The following is a 27923-nucleotide window of genomic DNA, read 5'->3' as shown; positions in this document are numbered from 1 at the left end:
TGGGAATTCACCAGAGCCCCAGAAAAGGGACACTGTGATCTCACACTCAGCCCTTGTGCAGCACCCTGGCTGGATTGAACCCCAGCTGCCAGGGTGGGATGGGATAGGATGGGTGAAGGCAGAGCTGGGAAGCTTTCCTGCTATTGCCTTTCTGTCTCACTACTTTCCTACTGCCTCCTTTCCCCACATACTGAGCTGCTGAGTTCCTGGAGTCACAGAATGGTCTGGGCTGGAAAGGAGCTCCAAAGCTCATCCAGTCCAACCCCCTCTGCACTCAGCAGGGACATCCTCCCCTAGATCAGGTTGTCCAGAGCCCTGTCCAGCCTCACCTTGAATATCTCCAGGCATGGAGCCTCAACCACCTCCCTGGCAACCTGCTGCAGTCTTCCAGCAGCCTCCTGGTGCAGAACTTGTTCCTCACATCCAATCTCAAGCTGCTCTGCTCTCATTTCAAACCATTGCCCCAGGTGCTGTCCCTGCAGGCCTTGGGAACAGTCCCTCTGCAGCCCCTTCAGGTACTGGAAGGCAGTTCTGAGGTTTCCCCAGAGCCTTCTCCTCTCCAGGCTCCCTCAGCCTGTCCTCACAGCAGAGGTTCTCCAGCCTTTGGATCATCTTGGTGGCCTCCTCTGGACCCTCTCCATCAGTTCCATGTCTCTCCTGTGCTGGGGGCACAGCACTGGCTGCAGAGCTGCAGCTGATTTCTCAGCAGAGCAGAGTCTGATCAGCTACCTACCTCTCTGCGCCCTGCCTGCAGCCCCTTCAGGCACTGCTCTGGGGTCTCCCTGGGGCAAGCTGCTGTAGGATGTGGAGGGGGGAGGCTAAGCAGGGCAGCAGGGAGGCAGAGGATGCCTTCTGAGGGGCAGGTCTTGCCCCAGCACTGGCCCCACCTGTGCACCAGCTGCAGGTTCTCCTGGCGCAGGCGGCTGTGCTGCTCGCCGTTGGCAGCAGTGTCCTTCTCCAGCTCCGTCACTCTCTGCTCCAGGAACACCACCTGGGGATGCCACAAGGCACATCAGCACCACACACCCCTGACAGCACCCAGCCCAGCCCCCACCCACAGCTCACCACCCCAGCACTGCTGCTCAGCCACTGCCACCCAACCACTTCCCTCAGCACCACAGCCAGGTGGCTTTAAACACCTCCAGGGGTGAGGACTCCAGATGCTGGGTCAGTTTGGCTCATTCTCCATCCCCCTGCCATGGAGGTCTTGCTGTGCCCCCCCTGCCCTGCTCTGCCCAGTGGGAGCTGTGCAGAAGCTCCCTGCTGAGGCTGCCAGCCCAGCCCAGGCTGCAGCCGGCGCCGCTCTCACCTTGTCGGTGATGTCCTCCTCCGCGCACTCCAGGGCCCCCCGGTAGGAGTCCTCCATCACGGCCAGCGTGCTGGTCTGGTGCAGCTGTCTGTAACAGAGACAGGCCACCCCAACCCACAGCAGCCCCAGGGTCAGGGACACCATCCCGGCACATGGTGGCTCCAGCTGACAGCAGCTCTGGCAGGATCCGCTGCCTGCTCTCCCCTCCTCGGCTGCCACCTCCTTCCCCAGGGGGTTGGACAGCACTGCCCACTCCCAGGCTGCAAGGTCTGCAGCCAAGCACAGCATGGGGAAGGGCCCTGGGGGAGCAGTGGTGGTCACCACCAGGTCCTCCTCCTCACCAGCAGGCTCCCCAGCGGCAGGGCTGAGGCAGGGTGCCCGGTAAGGACACGCAGGCATGGACAGAAGCTGCTGGGACTTCATCCCACGGTCACTGTGCTCTTGCTCTTTGGAATGGGCAGAGATAAGAGTCTGCTCTTCTCACTTGCCATCTTTAGGAGCCTCCCAAGGGCAGGTGTTGGCCAGCAAGGGACAGAGTACTCTGCTCTAGCTGCTGATAAGGTCCCTAAGAAGTGGAAGGCAGCTGGTGGAAGGCTTGGGAGGGGAGAACGACTCCTGGGGCTGTTGTGAAACAGCTCAGGCCACCTCCCTGCACTGCTGGGACAGCCAAGGCTGAGCTAATCATCAGCCAGGCCTCAGGGCATTGGTGTGCACAGACTGGTGCTGAGCCAAAGGGGCTGAGCTGCACTTGATCCTCGTGGGAGGGCTGCAGATCCTGGAATGGGTTGGGTTAGAAGGGACCTTCAAGATCATCCAGTTCCAACCCCCTGCCATGGGCAGGGGCACCTCCCACCAGCCCAGGTTGGTCAAGGCCTCATCCAGCCTGGCCTTGAACACCTCCAGGGAAGTGGCATCCACAGCCTCCCTTAGCTCCACCATCTTGTGCCACAGGAAGCCACTACTGCCACGTGGAGGGTTGGTGATCGGTTGGTGATCAGCAGTGTGCCACTCACTGCAGGAAGGACATTGAGGAGCTGGAGCAGGTCCAGAGAAGGGCAACAAAGCTGGGGAGGAGCAGCTGAGGGAGCTGGGGGTGCTCAGCCTGGAGAAGAGGAGGCTGAGGGGAGACCTCATTGCTCTCTACAGCTCCCTGAGAGGAGGCTGGAGCCAGGTGGGGGTTGGGCTCTGCTCCCAAGGAACAAGACACAGGAGGAGAGGAAACAGCCTCAAGTTGCACCAGGGGAGATTTAGGTTGGATATGAAGAATAATTTCTTCACCAAAAGCCCTGGCACAGGCTGCCCAGGGAGGTGGCTGAATCCCCATCCCTGGCAGTGTTTCAGAGAGGCAGAGATGTGGTGCTGAGGGCCATGGCTCAGCCCCAGCCCTGGAGCATTTAGATTGGTTGGAATCAATGCCCTTGGAGGGCTTCCCCAACCCAAACAATTCTATGACTCCATTGCAGCTCCATGAACCCCAGGCAGATGCTGCCTGCAGATAAACCACTCTGCTCTGGCACTTAACCCAAAGAAGGAGCAGCCTCAGCTACCTCTGCAGCCACTGCTGCTTCCAGCAGGAGATGAGCAGGAAGCCCCAGAGCTGTCCTTGAACCTCACTTTGTGTTTTCCCTGGAATCTGTGACATGGGCTCCCAAATCCTCCCTGACTCACAAGATGCTCTGGCAAGTATTCTGAAAGCAACACTGGCTCCACCAAAGGGACCACAGCCTGGTTTCCATCCTCACCCTCAGACTATGTTCAGATGCTCAAGCCCTGGCCACGTTTAGATTCCATCCAGAGAGATCTTGATAGGCTTGAGAAGTGAGCCAGTGCCAGCTGCAGGAGGTCCAACAAGGGCAGGGTCCTGCAGCTGGAGCAGGCCAAGCCCAGGCCAATCCAGGCTGGGGGCAGAGTGGGTTAAGAGCAGCCCTGAACAAAGAGCCTTGGGGGTGCTGGGTGCTGAGCAGCTCCCCAAGAACCAGCAGTGCCCTCCTGCAGCCCAGCAGGCAGCTGTGTGCTGGGCTGCAGCCAGAGGAGTGTGGGCAGAGGGCAGGAGAGAGGATTCTGCCCCTTGGCTCTGCTCTGCCCACACCTCACCTCCAATCCTGCCTCCAGCTCTGCTGTCCCCAGCAGGAGAAGGACTCAGAGCTGTGGAGTGAGGCCAGAGGAGGCCACAAAGATGCTGCAAGGGCTGGAGCAGCTCTGCTGTGAGCACAGGCTGAGGGAGCTGGGGGTGTGCAGCCTGCAGAGGAGAAGGCTCCAGGGGCACCTCAGAGCTGCCTGCCAGGACCTGAAGGGATCCTGCAGGAAGGCTGCAGAGAGACTTTTGCTGAGGGGGTCTGGAGCCAGGCCAAGGGGGAATGGTTTGAAGCTGAGGCAGAGCAGGGTTAGAGTGGAGCTGAGGAAGAAGTTGTTGAGTGTGAGGGTGGTGAGAGTCTGGCACAGGCTGCCCAGGGAGGCTGTGGCTGCCTCCTGCCTGGGGGTGTTCAAGGCCAGGTTGGATGAGGCTTTGAGCAGCTGAGTCTAGCTGAGAGGTGTCCCTGGGCATGGCAGGGGCTTGGAGATGAGCTCTGAGCTCCCTTCCAAGCTGAGCCAGGCTGTGTTCTATAACTGGCTCCACAGCCTGGGTTTCCATCCTCACCCCTCAGTCTCCATTGAGCTGCCCAGACCTTGGGCACATTTGTCATTTAAATGATGCCAAGCACAACAGGGCCTCAGCAGCTCAGATTCTTGGCAGGAGCAGAACCTGCAGAACAAAGAAAGAAACCGGAGGGCAGAGCCCTCAGCAAAATCAGCTCCACTGCCTGAAGGCAAACGTTTGGGTGCTCTTCAGTAAGCACAGCCTGAGCCACACAGGGCTTCCCTCAGGCTGCTCTGCAGGCCCTACTCAGCTCTCACCAGACTCTGTTATCTCTCTCTTGTTATCACAATCTGAACTTGATAGTTCCCAAATGAACCAATATTTGCTTAACCCCAGGAGTCCTGCTCTCACAAAAGCATCTTCCCAAAGCCAGGGGCCAGAGGCATCAATCCCATGTGGGACAGGGCAGCTCCAGCCTCAGATGAACTCCAATTCTCCCTGAATTGGCTTTGCCAGACTCAGGACAAACCCCAGTGGTGAAAGAGGAAGCTGGGGCCAGGCTGCTCCCTCCAACCTCCTTTCCTGTTGGTGTTTTGGACACAGATCAGGAAGGCAGGAGACTGGAAGCAGGAAATGTACTATCAAGGAGCTGCTTCCTCGCCAGCAGGGGACATGGTGCCAGGGTAGATTTGCTGAGCACAGGGAAAGGGAGCAGGGAAGGGAGTGAGAGCAGAGCCAGGAGCTGCCGGGGTCAGTGCAGGGAGCAGAGGGTGCCAGGGCACAGTGCTGCCAGCATCACCCACAGCCAGCTGCCTGCTGCCCTGCTCTGCCACCAGCAGGGAGCAAACCAATCACTGAGGGCAAGAGCTCTCCTGAGAGGGCAGGGCAGGAGGGTAGAGGTCAAGCTGGGTATGGAGTCAGGGAATTGGTTAGGTTGGAAAAGGCCTTTGAGCTGATTGAGTCCAAGCCTTACCCCAGCACTGCCAGGGCACCACTGCCCTCAGCACCACAGCTACACAGCTCTGGAACCCCTCCAGCCATGGGGACTGCAGCACTGCCCTGGGCAGCCTGGGCCAGGCCTGGACAACCCTCAAGGGGAAGAAATTGTTCCTCATGGCCAACCTGAATCTCCTCTGGGGCAGCTTGAGGCCATTTCCTCTTGTCCTGTCCCTTGTTCCTTGGGAGCAGAGCCCAAGCCCCAGCTGGCTCCAGCCTCCTCTCAGGGAGCTGCAGAGAGCAATGAGGTCTCTCTCAGCCTCCTCTTCTCCAGGCTCAACACCCCCAGCTCCCTCAGCTGCTCCTCCCCAGCCCTCTTCTCCAGACCCTTCCCCAGCTCTCTTGCCCTTCTCTGGACCTGCTCCAGCCCTCAATGTCCTTGCAGTGAGAGCTGAGACCTGACCCCAGGACTTGAGCTGTGGCCTCAGCAGTGCCCAGCACAGAGGCACAATCCCTGCCCTGCTCCTGCTGCCACCCCATTGCTGCTCCAGGCCAGGCTGCTGCTGCCCTTCTTGCCCACCTGGGCACATCCTGATTCATATCCTTACAAGCATGGTGGCAGGAGGGCATGGAATGGAATAATGAGGACCAGGTGTCGTGGGAAGGGGCTGGACCGTCCCCCCCAACAGCTCAGAGCAAACTCTGCAGCTTTCTCTGTGCAGCCCCTGAGGAAAGGGTTCCTGGAACCACAGGAACATCCCCCAGGGCAGAAGCAGCTCAGTACTAATCCCCAGGATGGGGTTAGCTGCAGCCAGCCCTCAGGACCTCCCCACAGCTGTGATGGAGCAGGGGGAGCTGTGAGGCCAGGGGCTGAGGATGGCACTGAGCAATGCCAAACACAACCCAGAGCTGACTGAGGTTGCTGGGGTGCTGCAGGAGTCTCTCTGAGTGGTTGTGCTGTCATCTAGAGACCCTCCATGGGGACAGCAGGGAGGGGACAGCCTGGCCAAGCAGGCCAGAGGGACATGGCCTCCTGGAGACTCCTGCCCCACCCCACATGCCCTCTGCTGGGGCACTGGCAGGAAGGAGGGCAGAAGCAGCCCTGCTTTTACCCTGGCAGCAGTCAGGTTGGGAGCCTGCGAGAGCATCCTCCCCTCAGGAGGGCAGCCACTGCAGCCCTGCTCTTCCCAGCACCTCCAGAAGGACAACCCTGGGCTTCCTTTGCCAAGCTCCTCCCCTGGGCACAGCAGCTGGCACAGGCAGCCCCTGCCCAAGCAGCCCCAGAGCATGAGCTTACCTTGCCACCTTCTTGCTGGAGAGCCTCTTGTTTGGACTGCAAAAAAAGAAGAAAAAACAGGAAAGAGTTAGGAGACCTGACAGTGGAGAGAGGGAAACAGGAAACTGGGAGCAGCCTGGGGCAAGTCCTTGGTGATGGCAGCACCCCTGGCATGCAGAGCCCAGGGCAAAAGCACGGCTGAGGAACCCCCTGCTGCCCCCATCCTGCAGGAACCCTTCCTACCCTCATCCTGCAGGATTCCCTCCTGCCCCCATCCTGCAGGATCCCCTCCTACCCTCATCCTGCAGGATTCCCTCCTGCCCCCATCCTGCAGGATCCCCTCCTACCCTCATCCTGCAGGATCCCCTCCTACCCTCAACCTGCAGGATCCCCTCCTGCCCCCATCCTGCAGGATCCCCTCCTGCCCCCATCCTGCAGGATCCCCTCCCGCCCCCATCCTGCAGGATCCCCTCCTGCCCTCATCCTGCAGGATCCCCTCCTGCCCCCATCCTGCAGGATCCCCTGCTGCCCCCATCCTGCAGGATCCCCTCCTGCCCCCATCCTGCAGGATCCCCTCCTGCCCTCCTCCTGCAGGAACCCCTCCTGCCCCCATCCTGCAGGATCCCCTCCTGCCCCCATCCTGCAGGATCCCCTCCTGCCCTCCTCCTGCAGGAACCCCTCCTGCCCTGATCCTGCAGGATCCCCTCCTGCCCCCATCCTGCAGGAACCCCCTTGCTGCCTTGACCCGCCAGGAGCCCCCTCCCCTGCCCTGCTCCATGGGTGAGATTGAACCCCTGTGCAGAAGCCCACAGCTCACCACCTCCAGTAACTGCACCCAGGCTGCTCCCTGGCCTGAAAGCTGATCCCCAAGGAGGAGTGCTAATAATAGTTTGGTGGGCTACAGCCTGGCACTGCTGAGCTAGAGCTCCTGCACCCCACAGCACCCAGCCCTCCCTCCCTGCCCTGCCACCCCCACACAGCTCCCTGCCCAGGGACTGGGGCACTGGGAGCTCCTCCAGCCCTCCCTGCCCAGGGGCTGGGGCACTGGGAGCTCCTCCAGGCCTCTGCACACTGTGCTTCCCACAAGGGTTGTTGGGCTCTGGATGAGCAGAGAGCTGCTGCTGAGTTGTGTCTTGGAGACCTCAGGAGGTGCTGCTGGAGTCCTGCCTGGCTGGGAGGCAGGGGGAGGGCTGGGAGCCCTGCACAGCTAACACCAACTCACCCCTGGCTCCCTGTGTGCCCGAGCCAGCTGCCAGCATGCCACAGCGGTCAGGGCTTAGCTGCTGCTCAGCCTGACCCACGGCACAACTGCCAAGGGCAGAGCTACCCTGGCACGCCCTGGGGAGGGGGCTGCAGCCCTCTGCCTGCTGAGACACAAAAGCTTTCCCCAGGGATGGCTGCTGGGCTGCCCCTGCCAGCCCTGTGGGTGGTGACTGTGTGGCACCTCACTCCTCACCTCCCACCCCACCCAAGGAGGTGCCAGCAGGGGACACATCTCAGACACCAAACCCCCACGGGGGGGATGGAAGCAAACCCAGCTCCAGCCCAAGCTGAGGAGCAGCAGCTGCATGCCCCAGGGCTTAGCTCAGCCTGAAGTGACAGCCAACCAAGGCCCCCAGGAGCCCACTGCTGCCCTGGGCTCCAAGAGCAGTCCTTAGAAGGAGGGATCAAAACCAGCTGAGGACCATTCCTCTTCCCAAAGAACAATGCCCAGCCAGGGGCTCCTCTGTCCAGAGGGCATCCTGACCCCAGCCTCCTGCTGAGGAGCCCAGGAGCTGCTGCTGGCCACGCTTCAAGGCTGCTCAGCACCCCCCGAGGGCAGCAGGTCAGGGCCTCAGGCTCCCCAGCAGTCCTCAGCCCTCAGCATGTCCTCAGCAGCTGAGGAGGACAAATATTGTTCCTGTGCACACAGCCTGCTGCAGGGCCTCAGGAGGGGCTGGGACCCCCCACTGCTGCTTCAAGGGCACCAAAACAGAGCTGCTGGCCCCAAACAGGCTCACCCCAAGCTCCTGGCAGATTTCTTCCCTGTTTTCCTGTGCTGTGGGCTCGAGAAGCAGTGCCCTGGTGCCAGGATCAGGCTCCTCATCTTCCAAGTGTAATGCACCAGACCTACACCCACAGCCCTTAAGAGCCAGGCTGTGGCTGCCTGGGCTTCACCCCAGCTGCTGGCAGCTTCTGCAGTGGTGCCTTCAGCCTTCCCCTCCCAGGCACAGGGCCAGGCTGCTCGGCACAGATTTGGGTCCAGCTGCTGCTGTCTCCACCTGCACCCCAGGACTGAGGCCCTGCTCCAAGGGCTTCACACTGCTGCTGGTGCTGGGAGCAAACAGGCCCTGCCTGGGGATACCTCACAGCCTCACTGCACACAGGGGTGGGGGTGGTGATGTCCCTTCCAGCAGGACCCCTGGAACAGACTTCCAGCACCTTTGTGCATGGGAAGCCCCAGACACAGGGGAGGAACATGAAGAGCTCACCCTGAGTCCAAGCAGTCCATGTTCAGCCACAACCCATGGACCTCCAACTGTGCCACCAGGGCACAGAGAAGCCTCCTCTGGCAATCCCACCCACTCCAGGGGGCTCTGAGATGTTGGCTCAGCTCTGCAGGTAGCATTGGTGGAGAGAGACTCAAATGCAGAGAGGCTGCTGCTGTGTGCAGAGCTGTCCAGAGTGCTCCTCAGTGACAGCACAGCCTGAGAGCCACCAGTGATCCTGAGAGTCATCAGTGATCCTGAGAGTCATCAGTGATCCTGAGAGTCATCAGTGACCCTGAGAGCCATCAGTGACCCTGAGAGCCATCAGTGATCCTGAGAGCCATCAGTGATCCTGAGAGTCATCAGTGATCCTGAGAGTCATCAGTGACCCTGAGAGCCATCAGTGATCCTGAGAGTCATCAGTGACCCTGAGAGTCATCAGTGATCCTGAGAGTCATCAGTGACCCTGAGAGCCATCAGTGACCCTGAGAGCCATCAGTGATCCTGAGAGTCACCAGTGACCATGAGAGTCATCAGTGATCCTGAGAGTCATCAGTGATCCTGAGAGCCATCAGTGACCCTGAGAGCCATCAGTGACCCTGAGAGCCATCAGTGACCCTGAGAGTCACCAGTGACCATGAGAGTCATCAGTGATCCTGAGAGCCATCAGTGATCCTGAGAGCCATCAGTGACCCTGAGAGCCATCAGTGACCCTGAGAGCCATCAGTGACCCTGAGAGTCATCAGTGACCATGAGAGCCATCAGTGACCCTGAGAGCCATCAGTGATCCTGAGAGTCATCAGTGACCCTGAGAGCCATCAGTGACCCTGAGAGCCATCAGTGATCCTGAGAGCCATCAGTGACCCTGAGAGTCACCAGTGACCCTGAGAGCCATCAGTGATCCTGAGAGCCATCAGTGATCCTGAGAGCTACCAGTGATCCTGAGAGTCACCAGTGACCCTGAGAGCCACCAGTGACCCTGAGAGTCACCAGTGACCCTGAGAGTCATCAGTGATCCTGAGAGTCACCAGTGATCCTGAGAGTCATCAGTGATCCTGAGAGTCATCAGTGATCCTGAGAGTCACCAGTGACCCTGAGAGCCATCAGTGATCCTGAGAGTCATCAGTGATCCTGAGAGTCATCAGTGATCCTGAGAGTCACCAGTGACCCTGAGAGCCATCAGTGACCCTGAGAGTCATCAGTGACCCTGAGAGTCACCAGTGATCCTGAGAGCCACCAGTGACCCTGAGAGCCACCAGTGACCCTGAGAGCCATCAGTGATCCTGAGAGCCATCAGTGATCCTGAGAGTCATCAGTGACCCTGAGAGTCACCAGTGATCCTGAGAGTCACCAGTGACCCTGAGAGTCACCAGTGACCCTGAGAGTCATCAGTGATCCTGAGAGTCATCAGTGATCCTGAGAGTCACCAGTGACCCTGAGAGTCACCAGTGACCCTGAGAGTCATCAGTGATCCTGAGAGTCATCAGTGATCCTGAGAGTCATCAGTGATCCTGAGAGTCATCAGTGACCCTGAGAGTCATCAGTGATCCTGAGAGTCATCAGTGACCCTGAGAGCCACCAGTGATCCTGAGAGCCATCAGTGACCCTGAGAGCCATCAGTGATCCTGAGAGTCACCAGTGATCCTGAGAGTCACCAGTGACCCTGAGAGTCACCAGTGACCCTGAGAGTCATCAGTGATCCTGAGAGTCATCAGTGATCCTGAGAGTCACCAGTGACCCTGAGAGTCATCAGTGATCCTGAGAGTCATCAGTGACCCTGAGAGTCATCAGTGATCCTGAGAGTCATCAGTGACCCTGAGAGCCACCAGTGATCCTGAGAGCCATCAGTGACCCTGAGAGCCACCAGTGACCCTGAGAGCCACCAGTGACCCTGAGAGCCATCAGTGATCCTGAGAGTCATCAGTGACCCTGAGAGTCACCAGTGACCCTGAGAGCCATCAGTGATCCTGAGAGCCATCAGTGATCCTGAGAGTCATCAGTGACCCTGAGAGTCACCAGTGATCCTGAGAGTCACCAGTGATCCTGAGAGTCATCAGTGACCCTGAGAGTCACCAGTGACCCTGAGAGTCATCAGTGACCCTGAGAGCCATCAGTGACCCTGAGAGTCACCAGTGACCCTGAGAGCCATCAGTGACCCTGAGAGTCACCAGTGACCCTGAGAGCCATCAGTGACCCTGAGAGTCACCAGTGACCCTGAGAGTCATCAGTGACCCTGAGAGTCACCAGTGACCCTGAGAGCCATCAGTGACCCTGAGAGCCATCAGTGATCCTGAGAGTCATCAGTGACCCTGAGAGCCATCAGTGACCCTGAGAGTCACCAGTGACCCTGAGAGCCATCAGTGATCCTGAGAGTCACCAGTGACCCTGAGAGCCATCAGTGACCCTGAGAGTCATCAGTGATCCTGAGAGTCACCAGTGATCCTGAGAGCCATCAGTGATCCTGAGAGCCATCAGTGATCCTGAGAGTCACCAGTGATCCTGAGAGCCATCAGTGATCCTGAGAGCCATCAGTGACCCTGAGAGTCATCAGTGACCCTGAGAGCCATCAGTGATCCTGAGAGCCATCAGTGATCCTGAGAGTCACCAGTGACCCTGAGAGTCACCAGTGACCCTGAGAGCCATCAGTGATCCTGAGAGTCACCAGTGACCCTGAGAGCCATCAGTGACCCTGAGAGTCACCAGTGATCCTGAGAGTCACCAGTGACCCTGAGAGCCAACAGTGACCCTGAGAGCCATCAGTGACCCTGAGAGTCATCAGTGACCCTGAGAGCCATCAGTGATCCTGAGAGCCAGCACTGAGCACCAAGGCCTCCAAGAGCAAAGGCAACTCTTGAGCCAAGAAGGAGGATGGGAGGGAAGTACTTGCCCTAGTGAAAAGCTCCAGGGCAGGTTCCTCTCTGCTCTCCCACAGCCCAGGAGAGCTCCCAGGTCAACACTGTGCCTGGCGAGGCCAATCCCATGACCTGGGCTTGAAGAAGCACAGCAGGCAGGGGAACAATCACCAGAGCCCCACCCCTGCCCCTGGGGCTGCCAGGAGGGCTGCACAGTGAGCAGGCTGCTTGGAATCCCTCCCCACTGCCAAGCCCCTGCTGCCTGCTGGATCTCACAGGTCACATTCCAAAGTTCCTGCAGCTCCTACACCAAGGCCCTGTCACCCATTACATCTCCCCAGCTGGTGGTGGCACCTGGGTGGGCAGGCAGCTGGTAAAGCTGAGTGGAATCAGATTTTGTGGCTGCAAAGCAAGAGAGGAAAGGTTCCAGGGCACAGAGAGGAGCAAGCTGCTGTGGACAGGTCACTGCTGGAGCAGGACAGGCTGGAGCTGCCCTGCCAGGCTGACCAGCAGGGAGGAGTGCTCCATGCTGGGGGTGCCTGGCCAGAGATGCTGGCAGCCTGCTCCTTGGTGACAGAAATACTGTACACCGTCAGCTGAAGGCTTCCAGGACAAGGAGGGTGGAGAAGCACTCAGCAGGACATGCAAAGAGGCTGCCCAGAGCAGCAAGGAAGGCTCTCATTTTCTGCCAGGCTTCATGGAAACTTCCAGAACATCACCACAGCCTTTAGCACCTGGAGTGTCTCACCTGGTGTGCTGGAATTCAGCAGCCAAAGAACCACAGAATGGGTTGGGTTGGAAGCGACCTTCAAGACCATCCAGGTCCAACCCCCTGCCATGGGCAGGGACACCTCCCACCAGCCCTGGCTGCTCAAGGCCTCATCCAGCCTGGCCTGCAACACCTCCAGGCAGGAGGCAGCCACAGCCTCCCTGGGCAACCTGTGCCAGTGTCTCCCCACCCTCATTCCAAACAATTTCTTCCTCCTCTCCACTCTCACTCTCCCCTCTCCCAGCTCCAAGCCGTTGTCCCTCATCCTGGCACTCCCAGCCCTTCTCCAATGTCCCTCCCCAGCTCTCCTGGAGCCCCTTCAGCTACTGGAAGGTTGCTCTAAGGTCTCCCTGGAGCCTTCTCTTCTCCAGGCTGAGCAGCCCCAACTCTCCCAGCCTGTCCCCACAGGGGAGCTTCTGCAGCCCTCTGAGAAGACCCCAAGCAAAGCAAAGCTGAGGCAGGCAAGGACAGCCTCCCCCTGCAGAGTGTGGTTGCAGCAGCAGAGCAGGCAGGGCAGGGGCCCCGCGGCAGGGCAGGAGCTCCTCCCCTCATTACCTATTCATCTCTAGGTCAGTGAGGCGAGCAGAGAGGTCCTCCAGGCGGTGGATCTGTCTGTGGCACTGGCTACAGTAAAACTCAAAGGCTTCATCTGCCAGGAGGCTGCGCAGCTTGGCAGCCAGAGGGTTGGAGCTAGAGAGAGCAGAAGGGTCAGTTGCAGAGGACAGAACAAGACAGGGCTGCTGGTCAGCTGTGGCTTCCACAAGCTCAGCATGGAATCATGGAAAAGCCTTCTGAGCTCACCCAGTCCAACCAGCACCCCCACACCCCCACGGCTGTTAAACCCCTGGGGCAGGGCAGCTTTTGGGGGGCAGATACAAGCCTGGCATTAGAAATGTCATGGGGGTGGACTGGGTGAGCTCCCACCTTGATTGCAGAAGCCAAATCACAGCCAGTGTGGAGCTGCTGTAAATCAGCAGGACTCATCCCCCTCTGGCCAGAGACCTTGGCCAGCCCCACCCTACCCAGGCCCTGTCAGGTGCAGTGGCTCCTGCCCTGCCCAGTGCTGGGGAGGACCTCAGAAGCTTCTTTCCTATGGCAGCAGCCAAAAGTGAAGTGTTCACAGAAATCACAGAATGCTCTGGGTTGGAAGGGAGCTCCAAAGCTCCTCCAGTCCAACCCCCTCTGCACTCAGCAGGGACATCCTCCCCTAGATCAGGTTGTCCAGAGCCCTGTCCAGCCTCACCTTGAATATCTCCAGGCATGGAGCCTCAACCACCTCCCTGGCAACCTGCTGCAGTGTTCCAGCAGCCTCCGGGTGCAGAACTTGTTCCTCACATCCAATCTCAAGCTGCTCTGTTCTAGTTTGAAGCCATTGCCCCTGGTGCTGTCCCTGCAGGCTTTGGGAACAGTCCCTCTGCAGCCTTCAGGTGCTGGAAGGTGCAGCTCTCTGCTCTAAGGTGTCCCTGGAGCCTTCCCTTCTCCAGGCTGAACAGCCTCAGTTGTCCTCCTTTCCAGACAATCAGACATCACACCCAGAAACTTCACCTTAGTTGTGACACAGAATAAAAAAATTCCTACCAAGAGCTGCTGATGGGACCCAAGATGTTGATGGGGCCTGAGCTTATCCATGTTTCCACGGCCCATGTTTCCATGCCTGCAGAAGACCCCAGGGCAGCCTCCCACAGACCTACATAGCCACAAAGCTCATTCTGCACCACCACTGACATAGATGCATGGAATGGGTTGGGTCAGAGGGGACCTTAAAGCTCATCCAGTTCCAACCCCCTGCCATGGGCAGGGACACCTCCCACCAGCTCAGGTTGCTCAGGGCCTCATCCAGCCTAGCCTGGGCATCCACAACCTTCCTAGGCAACCTGTTCCAGTGTCTCCCCAGAAACCTATCTGAGAGGCTCTGGGAATGGTGCTGGGAATGGTGCTGGTTTGCCTCAGCCAGGGCAGGCCCTGTGCTGGGCACCCTGAGCCAGCTCCTTTGCTGGGTCAGCATTTCCCAGAGGGATGCTCTAGGAACAGAGCAGCTGTGGTGCTGTGAGGCACAGGGTCAGATTTTCATTGCAGAGAGCTCTGAAGCTAAGCTCACAAAGGTGCCTGGGATTCATCCTCTGTCTCCTACCAAGCAGAGCACAGAGAGGCTGAAGCAGCCCCCAGGGAAGATCGCCTGGCAATGGGCCATGAGGGGTTGCAGGATGTTCAGCAGCCTGGGGAGCTCATGGGTCCTATCCACACTTCAGTTTTGGCTGCTGCCATGGAAAACAAACTTCTGAGGCACTCACCCACGCCTGGCAAAGAAGAGAGCCATTCCCATGGCCACCTGACAGGATGGAGTTTGGCCAAGGGGTGCTGACCAGCAGAGCCTGGGTTACTTTAGGGTCCTGCAGAAGAGTCATGCTCCTGGAAGCCACAGCCTGCAGTGCAAGAAAGGTTCAGAGTGAGAAACAGGAGCAGTGCAGGAGAAAGAGATCAGGGGTGAGCGAAGACAGGCACCTGAAACCCAGCTGGCAGCTGGCAGGGCCACCCAGCAGCACGGCACAGACACACTGCTGAGACCTGAGCCAGTCCCATGGCACAGACACACTGCTGAGACCTGAGCCTGCCCCATGGCACAGACACACTGCTGAGACCTGAGCCTGCCCCATGGCACAGACACACTGCTGAGACCTGAGCCAGTCCCATGGCACAGACACACTGCTGAGACCTGAGCCTGCCCCATGGAACAGACACACTGCTGAGACCTGAGCCAGTCCCATGGCACAGACACACTGCTGAGACCTGAGCCTGCCCCATGGCACAGACACACTGCTGAGACCTGAGCCAGTCCCATGGCACAGACACACTGCTGAGACCTGAGCCAGTCCCATGGCACAGACACACTGCTGAGGGCTGAGCCTGCCCCATGGCACAGACACACTGCTGAGACCTGAGCCAGTCCCATGGCACAGACACACTGCTGAGGGCTGAGCCAGTCCCATGGCACAGACACACTGCTGAGACCTGAGCCAGTCCCATGGCACAGACACACTGCTGAGACCTGAGCCTGCCCCATGGCACAGACACACTGCTGAGACCTGAGCCAGTCCCATGGCACAGACACACTGCTGAGACCTGAGCCTGCCCCATGGCACAGACACACTGCTGAGACCTGAGCCTGCCCCATGGCACAGACACACTGCTGAGGGCTGAGCCTGCCCCATGGCACAGACACACTGCTGAGGGCTGAGCCAGTCCCATGGCACAGACACACTGCTGAGACCTGAGCCAGTCCCACGGCACAGACACACTGCTGAGACCTGAGCCTGCCCCATGGCACAGACACACTGCTGAGACCTGAGCCTGCCCCATGGCACAGACACACTGCTGAGACCTGAGCCTGCCCCATGGCACAGACACACTGCTGAGGGCTGAGCCTGCCCCATGGCACAGACACACTGCTGAGACCTGAGCCTGCCCCATGGCACAGACACACTGCTGAGGGCTGAGCCTGCCCCATGGCACAGACACACGGGTGAGGCCAGGCCAAGGAGGTGCTGACTCAGAGGTGCCTTTGCTGAATCCCTCAGTGATGTTTTTGGTGGCAGTGGGGTTCCAGCAGTCCATGATCCCAGGGCCAGCAGCCCATCACCCCAGGGCCAGCTGCCCATCACTCCAGGGCCAGCTGCCCATCACCCCAGGGCCAGCTGCCCATCACTCCAGGGCCAGCTGCCCATCACCCCAGGGCCAGCTGCCCATCACTCCAGGGCCAGCTGCCCATCACCCCAGGGCCAGCTGCCCATCACCCCAGGGCCAGCTGCCCATCACTCCAGGGCCAGCTGCCCATCACCCCAGTTACAGCTGCCCATCACCCCAGGGCCAGCTGCCCATTGCCCCCAGGGCCAGGCTCTGAGGCTATGCTCTGTGCAGTATTTCCCAGCCCCCTCAGGACAGGCAGCTCGGAATGCCCAGAATTGTTCATTTCTTCCCATTCCTGGACAAGAGAAACCTAACTGGAGATCCTTCTCCCTGCCCTTTAGGCAGGCCTGGACCCAGGCTCCTCATCCTCCACTAGCAGCCGGTTTGGTCCCTCAGGCTCTGAGCAGGGTGAGAGGAGCTCTGTGGCAGCTGCAGGAGGTGCTGTGGCCCTGGCTGGGTTCTGTCCCTGTGCCTGGCTGAACAGGAGCCATGTCTGGAGGGTCCCACAGGCTGAACCACCTCACCCTGCTCCTGGGCACCCCTGGGTGAGGCATGAACCCAAAAAACAAACGAGGAGGAATCCAAATGGCAGCTGAAGTGTGGGGGAGAAGCCAGGGCCAGCCTGGCATCACTGGCTCTGTGTAAGAGAGGTGGCCCCTGGCTGTATTGGTTGGTTGCCCACTGAGTGGGTGAGAGCCCAACCACACTGCAGCTCAGGGCGTCCCCACCCACCCCCCTGGCAAGCTGCCACCCTCTGCACTTCCTGCCTGCCCACTTCTGTGCTGCTCTGAGCTGTCCCTGCCCAGCTCTGTCCCTGCTCTCTGAGGCTCCTGCAGCTTAGGGCAGCTTGGCACAGCCAGGGGCTGCTGCTAGCAGGGAGGAGCTGATGGGCAGAGCTCCTGCCAAGGGCTGGGGGACAGAAGGGCTCTGCCTGAGACTTCCTCCTGGGCATGACTTCGGGTTGCAGGAAGGCAGAGGTGGCAGCTGTGGGGAGGAGCAGACAGCACAGGTGACCCTCAGCTGCCCACCAAGGGATTGCAGCCCATGGAGGGCATCTTCAGGAGCAGGCTGAGGGATCCCCAGGGTCAAGCCTCTTCTTCAGTGATCAGTGTCCCAGGAGGACTCTGAACGTTCTGCCTCTGATCCTAATCCATGAATTCCTGAATCCAGCTCCTGTCTGCTGCTGAGGGCTGTCTGGACTCTGGGAGAGCTCAGTCTTTGATCATTTCTAGATTTCATTCTTTTCCTATTGATTTTGCTCTCTTTCCTCTTGATTGTTCCTGTTACACCCCAGCTGCTTCAGTTTTTTTCCCACCCTGTCAGTCTCTTTCCCTTCTTCCCTTTCTCTTCCCTTTGGGAAGGCAGAGGGCTTCATGGAGAGCCTCTGGCACCCCTTTAGTGGTCAGCCCAGCCTCAAGCCATGGCAGCTCACTGCCACAGCAGGTTGGCAGCCAAAGCGGGGGGCGGGGGGGGGTGTGTGAGGAGCTCTTCTTTCCAGCTGCCTTTCATCTCCCACCAAGTGCTGCAGAAAGGCTTCTCCTGCCAGATGGATGTGGCAGGGAGGAGATGGGAAGCCAAGAGAAGAGGCCACAAGACACCTGGTGACCTTGCAGTGCTGGGCTGAAGGTTGGGGTGGATGACCTAGAAGGTTTCTTTCAGCCAAAGATTCTCTGAGGTTCTGTGCTGTGAAGACTAAATACAAGAGCCCCTGGCAGTCCCTGAGGGCTTGTGGGGTCTGCATCAGTCCTCTGGTGAAGGTCTGGAGCTGTGGCAGGGGAACCTGCTGAGGTCAGACCTTCAAATTGTCCACTTAGAGACTCTTGTAACCTGGTGAAGTGACCACAGCCAGCCCCCAGAGGTTCACCCTGGAGCAGAGCTACCCTGCAGATGCTGGAGGTCCCACCAGGTGATAGGCCCTGAGAGGGCCTGGCTGTGCTCAGGGGCCCTGCACAGCCCCAGAGAGCCATCAGCCAAGGACCTTCCCCCACTCAGTGGCAGCCCAAGCTCAGGGCATGAGGATAATCCTTGTGCCAAACACAGCCATGGCCTTCCTCAGGGGCCTTGGTCTGCAGCAAGCCCCAGCAGTGAGTCTCCAGCACAAACCACCAGCAGCTGCCTGGCCTAGTGCTCAGCAAGCTGCTCCCTGCAGAGGGAAGGTGCTGCAGAACATCAGCTCCTGGGTGAGACCCAGAGAGAGCAGGGCTGGGGACAGGGTGCCCTGAGAGGTCAAGAGCTGAAGATGTGGAGGGCAGAGAAGCAAGGAGCTGCAGCCTGGTGTCACAGGAGATGCTGAGCTGAGTGCAGAGCTCCTTCAGCTCAGGATTGTCCTTGCCAGGTGCTTCTGCACTAGCTTGGAGGCCAACCCTCACAGAGAAGCTCTGCAGGAGCACCACGCTGGTCCTTGATCGTGGGGCACTTCCCATACTGCAGCACCAGTACCCCCAGCAGCACTTGGGCACCTCTGGGCAGTGCCAGCAGACAGCAGGCATGGATGAGCAAAGTGACCCTCACTGCAGGCAACCAGCACCACAGTGCCCATCACACCCAGCTGTGAGCACTGGTGCCACAGGTGCCCATCACACCCAGCTGTGCAGCACTGGTCCCACACGTGCCCATCACACCCAGCTGTGAGCACCAGCACCACAGTGCCCATCACACCCAGCTGTGAGCACGGGTGCCACAGGTGCCCATCACACCCAGCTGTGCAGCACTGGTCCCACACGTGCCCATCACACCCAGCTGTGAGCACCAGCACCACAGTGCCCATCACACCCAGCTGTGAGCACTGGTCCCACAGGTGCCCATCACACCCAGCTGTGCAGCACTGGTGCCACAGGTGCCCATCCCACCCAGCTTTGGGGCACTGCTTTCCTGAAGTCATGGCTTGGGGATGCTGAATGGCAGCACCAAGCCCAGAGCGAGCCCTGAGCTGCCCAAAGCCGAGATGTGGAGGTTTGAGAGCAGCTCTTCCCCTTCAGCCCTGGGCAACCAGAACTGCCCAACTGTAGGAAGGGCTTTGGGAAGCTGGTGGGAAACACACAGCCAGCAGAAGGAAGTGGTGGCAAGCTGACACTGCTCAGGAAGCCTGAGCTCTGGGATCCCCCCATGGGAAGAAGGCAACTCTTGGCTTCTCCCCCCCTGGCAGGGACACTCCTGCCTTGCATGGAGATGCACTGCTTGGTGCAGGAACATGTCCCTGCACCTGTCCTGTCTTCAGAGAGCTCTGTGTGCTGCAGCAGAGGGCATCCCTCCAGCCTGGGCTTCTCTTCCTTAGGCAGGTGGTGGTGCTTGGCTGTCACCACCCAGCCTCTGCCTGCTCTCAGGCCCCAGTGCAAGGAGGGCAGCAAATGCTCCACATGTCCCTGAGGCTGCCACAGCTCCTGTGAAGCCACCCAAGCATCCCAGCAAAGCCAGAGATACAGCATGAGAGGGACCAGACCCCAGCCAAGCAGGCACCCAGCTGCAGAGGGGGGAAGCTGGACAATGGCTTTTCCTGCCCAGGAGCCACATCCTGGCTGGGAGCAGGGCTGGGATGCACCTTCCCAGAGATGCCAGGCATTAGTGCCCCTGGAAGGGAGGATGGGCTCTGTGCTGGGGAAGGAAGGAGTGGGGGAGGCAGCTCCTGTTCCACACCCAAGCTGTATCCTAAGTGTCCCAGAACAAACAGTTCTGCATCTCCCCCAGCCTGGGGGAGGGCACTCAGCCCTCAGTTCAGACACTGTGTGGGCATTACCTGGGTGAGAGGAAGGAGCTGCCAAAGCTGCTTTCCTCATTGCACAACCCCTCTGAGAACAGCTCTGCCTCGTGGCCTTCCCCATAATCCTCGAAGTGCTCCTCGCCGCTGATCACTGTCACCATGGAGGGGCTCAGCTCCGAGCCCAGCGCCAGCTCGTGGGGGTGACACCTGTGGGGACACAGGGAAAGGGGTTAGAGGGACAGCACCACAGCCAACCAGGCCATGGGACATCACAGGAGCACGGAAGTGTCCTCGTTGGAAAAGCTCTCCAAGCTCATCCAGTCCAGCATCAACCCAACCCCACCATGGCCACCAAACCCTGACCCCAGGCACCATGGCCACAGCTTTCTGGAACACCTCCAGGGATGGGGACTCCACCACCTCCCTGGGCAGCCTCTTCCAGTCCCTGACCACTCTGCCAGCAAAGAAATTTTTCCTCCTCTCCAAACCTAACCCTTCCCTGGCACAGTTTCAGGCCATTGCCTCTAGTATTGTTGCTTATTCCTTGGGAGCAGAGCCCAAGCCCAAGCCCCAGCTGGCTCCAGCCTCCTCTCAGGGAGCTGCAGAGAGCAATGAGGTCTCCCTCAGCCTCCTCTTCTCCAGGCTCAACACCCCCAGCTCGCTCAGCTGCTCCTCCCCAGCCCTCTTCTCCAGACCCTTCCCCAGCTTTATGGTGACAACCCCCACAGCAGGGGGAGCAGGCCATGTCTGTGAGCCACAGCTAACTGTTAGGGGCTTTGGGGGAGATTGTCACCATTCCTGTCTCCAGGAATTCAATGTTAACCCCCCTCAGACTGTGTTATTATAACCCCAGCTGAGCCAGGCTGGGCCCCATCTCCATCCTGCTGCTGTGGCTTCACTGCTCTGTTAAAGCGGGCAGGAAAAGAGCTTCCAGAGAAGCCTTTTATGAGCCAAACCTGCAGCATCTGATGCCCTAAATCAAACCCTGTCAGCCCTCCCAGCTAAGCCAGCAGCACAGCCAAACCCACTGCAGCCTGTGGGCATCTGCAGGTCCTGCAGGAGGAGCAGGACCCAGCAGACTCCCACCCTGCTGGCAGTGAGTCAGAGCCCGGAGCAGCAGGAAGCTCTCCAGGAATAGAAGGCAGGGGGTGGAATTGAGAACTCACAGCCAAAACCCACCTCCAGCTCTCTAAATCTGGGGCTGTGCTTTGATAAGCACCATCCAGAAGCAGATATGGTAAGGCATCTGGAAACCCCCAGCCAGGGATGCTTCAGGCAAGAAATACTGAGAGTACTTCATAGAATCACAGACTGGGGGGATTGGAAGGGACCTCCAGAGATCACCCAGCCCTGCCCCCTGCCAGAGCAGGGGCACCCAGGGCAGGGCACACAGGAATGCATCCAGGTGGCTTTGGAAGCTCTCCAGACAAGGAGACTCCACCACCTCTCTGGGCAGCCTGCTCCAGGCCTCCAGCAGCCTCACAGTAAAAAGGTTTTCCTCACATTGAGGTGGAACCTCCTGGGCTCCAGCTTGTGCCCACTGCCCCTCTTCCTCTCACTGGGCACCAGCAAACAGAGCCTGGCACCTTCACCTTGCCCCCCACCCCTCAGATATTTAAAGACATTGATCAGATCCCCTCTCAGCCTTCTCCTCTCCAGACTAAACAGCCCCAGGGCTTTGGGGCTCTGGTGGCTTCCAGATCCAGAGTCCCCCTGATCTCTACCACACACAGCCTCAAGAACCACCGAAGCTGTGTTGAGCTTGGAGAGCTCCTGAGAAGCAGGCTTGAAGCTGTGGGGCAGCCACCAGCCACACTGCTTGGATGCCACTCACTGTCCCCTGCCAGAGCTCTGAGCCCTTGGGGTGCAGAGCCCTGGTCCTGTTTGGGCTTTGATGGCACCAAAACCAGCTACCAACCACTTGGCAGGAGAATTCCAGATGTCTCCAGTCCAAACTTTCCAAACCTTTAAGCCAAATGAACTTTTTTCCTCAATTCTTTTTATTTTACAACTTGGGAAGAGAAGCTTAGGGATTTCCATTCCAACCTTTCCAAATCTTTAGGCCAAATGAACTTCTTTCCCTGATTCTTTGCAGTTTGGGAAGAGAATTCTAGATGTTCCCATCCCAAACTTCCCAAACCTTTAAGCCAAATGAACCTTTTTCTTTGAATCTTTTTATCTTGTGACCTTGTTTTCTTGTTTGGTTGTTTTTCTCTTTTCCTATCCTGCAGCTTGGGAAGAGAATTCCAGATGCTTCCATCCCACACTCTCCAGACCTTTAACTCTCTTTCCCTGCTTTTCTGTCTCGCCCAGCCGGACTCTCTGTGCATGTACCACAGGCAGCCAGCAGGCACCACAGCACCCAAAGGGCCTTCCCACACCCACCCTGGCAGCAGAAGGCATGCCAAGAGCCCCCTCCCCAAGCAGAGCTGGTACCTACAGGCAGGTGAGTCGGAGGCAGGGCATGGTGGGCAGCAGGCGGGCACGCAGGCAGGTGGCCATGGCCCCGGGCGCCAGCCCCGCGGCTCAGCACCGATTAGCTGCTGACCCGAGGGTCACTGAGAACAGGCAGCCTGGGCCAGCACAGCACAGTCACCTAAGCTCATTTCTCCCCTAATCCACAGCACCCTTTCAGCCCCGTGCTGAGCAGCCAGCAGAATTCCTACAGGCACAGAACTGTGGAATGGTTTGGGTTGGGAAAGCTCTCCCACAGCATCCAGTCCAGCATCAACCCAACCCCACCATGGCCACCAAACCCTGGCCCCAACAGCCATGGCCACACCTGTCTGGAACCCCTTCAGGGATGGGGACTCCACCACCTCCCTAGGCAGCCTCTTCCAGTCCCTGACCACTCTTGCAGCAAAGACATTTTTTCTCATGTCCAACCTAACCCTCCCCTGGCACACTTTCAGGCCATTGCCTCTCCTTTTAGCACCTGAGCCTAGGGAGCAGAGCCCAAGCCCCAGCTGGCTCCAGCCTCCTCTCAGGGAGCTGCAGAGAGCAATGAGGTCTCCCTCAGCCTCCTCATCTCCAGGCTCAACACCCCCAGCTCCCTCAGCTGCTCCTCACTGCACCTCTGATGTCTTGGATGTGACTGGGGTGGAGGTGACCCCTGGTGCTTTCTCAAGGGACAGGGACTGTGAGTGCTCATCTGAGCACCAAGCCTGGGTGGTGTTCAGGGCCAAACCCACCCTGTGTGTGACATGAAACAAGGATGGCTCCAGAGGCTTTACAGCAGATTGGTGTTCTTAGGTCATACACTCACAGATTGGGTTGGATTGGGAGGCAGCTTCAAGCTCATCCAGTTCCAACCCCCTGCCATGGGCAGGGACACCTCCCACCAGCACAGTTTGCTCAGGGCCTCATCCAGCCTGGCCTTCAACACCTCCAGGCAGGAGGCAGCCACAGCCTCCCTGGGCAACCTGTGCCAGTGTCTCCCCACCCTCATTCCAAAGAATTTCTTCTTCCTCTCCACTCTCGCTCTCCCCTTTCCCAGCTCAAAGCCATTGTCCCTTGTCCTGGCACTCCCAGCCCTTGCCCAAAGTCCCTCCCCAGTTCCCCTGGAGCCCCTTCAGGTACTGGAAGGCTGCTCTGAGGTCTGCCTGGAGTCTTCTCTTCTCCAGGCTGAGCAGCCCTAACTCCCCCAGCCTGATCATCTTGGTGGCCTCCTCTGCCCCTCTCTCACAGACCCATATCCTTCTCATGCTGGGTCAGTGTTAAAGGAGTTATCCTCCCCTCTCCAGCCTCCCAACATCCCAGTTTCACCCTGAAGAAAAACAAAAAGCAACAGTGCCAGTGCAGGAAGTGAGGTGCAGGAGCAGTTTTGCCAGCAGCAGTTCAGACATGGGGACAAAGATCTTAGCTCACACTTGAGTGCTTCAGGCAGCAATTTCAAACCAGTTATGACAGGAGGTGGTTGCACATCAAAGGGTGCAGCCTTGTTTAGCAAAAATAAGCTCAGGAGGAGCTCCACCCCCCAGTGGAAGATTGCCTGGTGTGTGCTGGATGAAAAACTGGGAGCAGTCCAGGGGTGTGCGGATCACCCCAGAACTGAGCTGAGAGGTGAAGGATGCTAATGAGGGTACAGAAGTTCTAAACAGAAGTTCTAATGAGGGTACAGAAGTTCTCCCAAGGCAAGGAAAGATTAACTCAAAGCAATTGCCAGGCCCAGCTCCAGGAGCAGCCCACGTGTGGTGCAGGCTAATTATTATCATTAAAAAGAAGCTATTTTGGTCCTGCATGGAGCTACCACCACAAAGAACAAAGCAACCAGTCCCAGCAAGGCACACTCAGCCCGCTTCAGCTGAAATGCTCAGCCTGGGTCTCCCTCACTCCCAGTTTGTTCCCAGTTTGCCCTGAAGATTGAGTTTTGCTCCTGAATTTTGAGGGTAGGGTTTACAGAAGGCTCTGTCCAGGCTGTCTCCATGGCTGAAGCCAATGGGATGAGGTTCAACAAGGCCAAGGGCTGGGGCCTGCCCTTGGCTCACAACAACCCCAGGGAGGCTCCAGGCTGGGGGCAGAGTGGCTGCAAAGTGCCCAGCAGAGAAGGGCCTGGGGGTGCTGGGTGCCAGCAGCTGAAGAGGAGCCAGGGAGTGCCCAGGTGGGCAAGAAGGGCAGCAGCAGCCTGGCCTGGAGCAGCAATGGGGTGGCAGCAGGAGCAGGGCAGGGATTGTGCCCCTGGGCTGGGCACTGGGGAGGCCACAGCTTGAGTGCTGGGGTCAGGTCTGGGCTCCTCACTGCAAGAAGGACATTGAGGAGCTGGAGCAGGTCCAGAGAAGGGCAAGAGAGCTGGGGAAGGGTCTGGAGAAGAGGGCTGGGGAGGAGCAGCTGAGGGAGCTGGGGGTGTTGAGCCTGGAGAAGAGGAGGCTGAGGGAGACCTCATTGCTCTCTGCAGCTCCCTGAGAGGAGGCTGGAGCCAGCTGGGGCTTGAGCTCTGTTCCTTAGCATCAGGTGCTAGAAGGAGAGGCAATGGCCTGAAAGTGTGCCAGGGGAGGGTTAGGTTGGACATGAGAAGAAACTTCTTCAGTGAAAGGCTTCTCAAGCACTGCAACAGGCTGCCAGGGGGGTGGCTGAATCCCCATCCCTGGAGGTGTTTCAGAGGGACAGAGCTGTGGTGCTGAGGGCCATAGCTCAGCCCCAGCCTTGGCAGAGCAGCAGAAGGGTGTGGCTGGAGGGTGCTGGAGCTGTGTGCCAGGCAAGGCAGCTGTGAGCCCATCCCCACTCACCCCTGCTCAGGCTCCTCGATGGGGTCCGTGAGCTCGGAGGGCACTGCCGAGTCGATGGCGCTGTCGGTCTCCGCCTCGTCCTGCAGCTCCTGCTGCACCAGGGTGCTGCTGTCCTCATCTGTGAAGGTCTCACACTCGCTGTAGGTGCTCTCTGAGCCCATGTAGGCACTGTCTGTCACCTCATTGGCCTGGGGACACAGGGAGCACAGCAGGGTTAGCTCCAGGGCACAGCGAGAGCTCCAGGGCTCAGGGAGAGCTCCGGGGCTCAGGGTTAGCTCCAGGGCTCAGGGTTAGCTCCAGGGCTCAGGGAGAGCTCCAGGGCTCAGGGTTAGCTCCAGGGCTCAGGGAGAGCTCCAGGGCACAGGGAGAGCTCCGGGGCTCAGGGTTAGCTCCAGGGCTCAGGGAGAGCTCCAGGGCTCAGGGAGAGCTCCAGGGCACAGGGAGAGCTCCAGGGCTCAGGGTTAGCTCCAGGGCTCAGGGTTAGCTCCAGGGCACAGGGAGAGCTCCAGGGCTCAGGGAGAGCTCCGGGGCTCAGGGTTAGCTCCAGGGCTCAGGGAAAGCGCCAGGGCTCAGGGTTAGCTCCAGGGCTCAGGGAGAGCTCCAGGGCTCAGAGAGAGCTCCAGGGCTCAGGGTTAGCTCCAGGGCACAGGGAGAGCTCCAGGGCTCAGGGTTAGCTCCAGGGCTCAGGGAGAGCTCCAGGGCTCAGGGAGAGCTCCGGGGCTCAGGGTTAGCTCCAGGGCTCAGGGAGAGCTCCAGGGCTCAGGGTTAGCTCCATTGCTTACCCCCTAGCAGCAGAAAACGCTTTGGGGCAGCTAATGATGGCTGTGGGCAGAGATCCACCTCCTCAGGGAGAGCTGCACCACACAGCTGGGTGCTGCTTTGACTACAGGTCCAAGGCCTCCCCACTACAAGAGGGATAGAGAACTGCTGGAGAGAGTTCAGTGGAGCTGTGAGGATGCTAAGGGGCCTGGAGCAGCAATGTGAGCAGCAAAGGCTGAGAGCCCTGGGGCTGAGAGCCTGCAGAAGAGCAGCCCCAGAGGGCAGCTGAGCAATGCTCAGCAAGAGCTAAAGGAGCTGTGGGTAGGGGGCAAGAGGCTGGGGCCAGACTCTGCTCAGTGGTGCCCAGGGCCAGCACAAGGGGCAAGGGGCACAAAGTGGCAGGCAGGAGGTTGGATGTGAGCAGGAGGAGAAAGTTGTTTGGTGTGAGGGTGCTGGAGGGCTGGAGCAGGCTGGCCAGAGAGGTTGTGGAGTGTCCTTGTGTGGAGAGCTTCCAGCCACATGTGGCCATGTCTCTGTGTGACCTGCCCTACATGGTCCTGCTTTGCAGCGGCATTGGATACAAAGGTCTCTGGAAGTCCCTTCCAACCCCTAACATTCTGTGATTCTATGACCACAGAATGATAGAAGTGCAATAGCTGGAAGACACCTCCAAGCTCATCCAGTCCAACATCAACCCAACCCCACCATGGCCACTAAACCCTGGCCCCAGGTGCCATGACCACAGCTTTCTGGAACCCCTCCAGGCATGGGGACTCCACCACCGCCCTGAGCAGCCTGTTCCAGGCCCTGACCACTCTTGAGGCAAAGAAATTTTTCCTCATCTCTGATCTATCCCTCCCCTGGGGCAGCTTGAGGCCATTTCCTCTCATCCTGTCCCTTGTTTCTTGGGAGCAGAGCCCAAGCCCCAGCTGGCTCCAGCCTCCTCTCAGGGAGCTGCAGAGAGCAATGAGGTCTCCCTCAGCCTCCTCTTCTCCAGGCTCAACACCCCCAGCTCCCTCAGCTGCTCCTCCCCAGCCCTCTTCTCCAGACCCTTCCCCAGCTCTCTTGCTCTTCTCTGGACCTGCTCCAGCCCCCTCACTTCTCAGAGTGAGAACTTCTGTAGAATTTCTCAACACCTCACCCATGGCTGCCTCCACACACCTGAGACCAAAAGAGGCTGCAAGACTTTGGGCAGAAGCTCTGAAAGCCTCGAAGGGGTGGAAGGGGAAGTGGTTTCTACATGGGTGCTGGGGAGCAGAGCAAGCAGTCAGCACCTTGGCTTTGCTCCCAGCCAGCAGCTCTCATCCATTTTCCCCAGCACAAGAAGGACATGGAACTGTTGGAGAGGATCTAGAGAAGCCACAAAGGTGATCAGAGGGCTGGAGAACCTCTGCTATGGGGACAGGCTGGGAGAGTTGGGGCTGTTCAGCCTGGAGAAGGCTCCAGGCAGACCTCAGAGCAGCCTTTCAGTACCTGAAGGGGCTCCAGGAGAGCTGGGGAGGGACTTTGGACAAGGGCTGGGAATGCCAGGATGAGGGACAATGGCTTGGAGCTGGGAGAGGGGAGAGTGAGAGTAGAGAGGAAGGTCCCTTCCAACTCAAACCATTCTGTGAATCTATGAATAAAGCCCTGGCCCAGGCTGCCCAGGGCAGTGTGGAGTGTCCATCCCTGGAGGGGTTCCAGAACTGTGTAGCTGTGGTGCTGAGGGCCATGTCTCAATGGTGCCTGGCAGTGCTGGGGTAAGGCTTGGACTCTGTGATCTTAAAGGTCCTTTCCATCCCAAACTATTCCATGACTCTAGGGAACACAAAGTGAAGACAACTGCTGCCAGGAACCCAAACAGATAAACCCAAAGCACTCCAGGCCCCCCCTGCTGTGGTTACCTTTGCTGACCCTCTCAAGGGGAAGCATGGCCATGTGCAGAACAGCTCAGGGCATCACTGGGATGAGGCAGCTGTGTGCTGGACTGCAGTCAGAGGAGTGTGGACAGAGGGCAGGAGAGGGGATTCTGCCCCTTGGCTCTGCTCTGCCCACACCTCACCTCCAATCCTGCCTCCAGCTCTGCTGTCCCCAGCAGGAGAAGGACTCAGAGCTGTGGAGTGAGGCCAGAGGAGGCCACAAAGATGCTGCAAGGGCTGGAGCAGCTCTGCTGTGAGCACAGGCTGAGGGAGCTGGGGGTGTGCAGCCTGCAGAGGAGAAGGCTCCAGGGGCACCTCAGAGCTGCCTGCCAGGACCTGAAGGGATCCTGCAGGAAGGCTGCAGAGAGACTTTTGCTGAGGGAGTCTGGAGCCAGGCCAAGGGGGAATGGTTTGGAGCTGAGGCAGAGCAGGGTTAGAGTGGAGCTGAGGAAGAAGTTGTTGAGTGTGAGGG

The 27923-nt window shown here is 58.9% G+C and overlaps 1 protein-coding gene across 5 annotated transcripts in view; it reads right to left on the bottom strand.

Annotated features, from left to right (window-relative positions):
• RAB11FIP3 (RAB11 family interacting protein 3) overlaps positions 1 to 24970 on the bottom strand; it is a 33592-nt gene extending 8622 nt beyond the window's left edge. The window contains exons 1-8 of one of the 5 annotated variants that reach the window (XM_054390999.1): positions 24801 to 24970; positions 20287 to 20316; positions 19966 to 19980; positions 19606 to 19737; positions 12744 to 12878; positions 6121 to 6156; positions 1310 to 1397; positions 888 to 991 (exon numbers count right to left, since the gene is read on the bottom strand). In XM_054390999.1, coding sequence (XP_054246974.1) covers positions 888 to 991; positions 1310 to 1397; positions 6121 to 6156; positions 12744 to 12878; positions 19606 to 19737; positions 19966 to 19980; positions 20287 to 20316; positions 24801 to 24955 — 695 coding nt within the window. In that variant the 5' untranslated portion in view covers positions 24956 to 24970. Of the gene's footprint in view, positions 1 to 887; positions 992 to 1309; positions 1398 to 6120; positions 6157 to 12743; positions 12879 to 19605; positions 19799 to 19965; positions 19981 to 20286; positions 20317 to 24792 lie in introns of all 5 variants that reach the window. The other 4 variants (XM_054391001.1, XM_054390997.1, XM_054390998.1 and 1 more) reach the window with 4 other exon arrangements.
• Between the last annotated feature and the right edge of the window lie 2953 nt (positions 24971 to 27923).

Source organism: Indicator indicator, chromosome 22 (assembly GCF_027791375.1).
Source record: "Indicator indicator isolate 239-I01 chromosome 22, UM_Iind_1.1, whole genome shotgun sequence".
Classification (NCBI taxonomy): Eukaryota; Metazoa; Chordata; class Aves; order Piciformes; family Indicatoridae; genus Indicator; species Indicator indicator.
The sequence above is the reverse complement of the archived record's forward strand: the minus strand, read 5'-3'. Positions and strand labels throughout refer to the sequence as shown.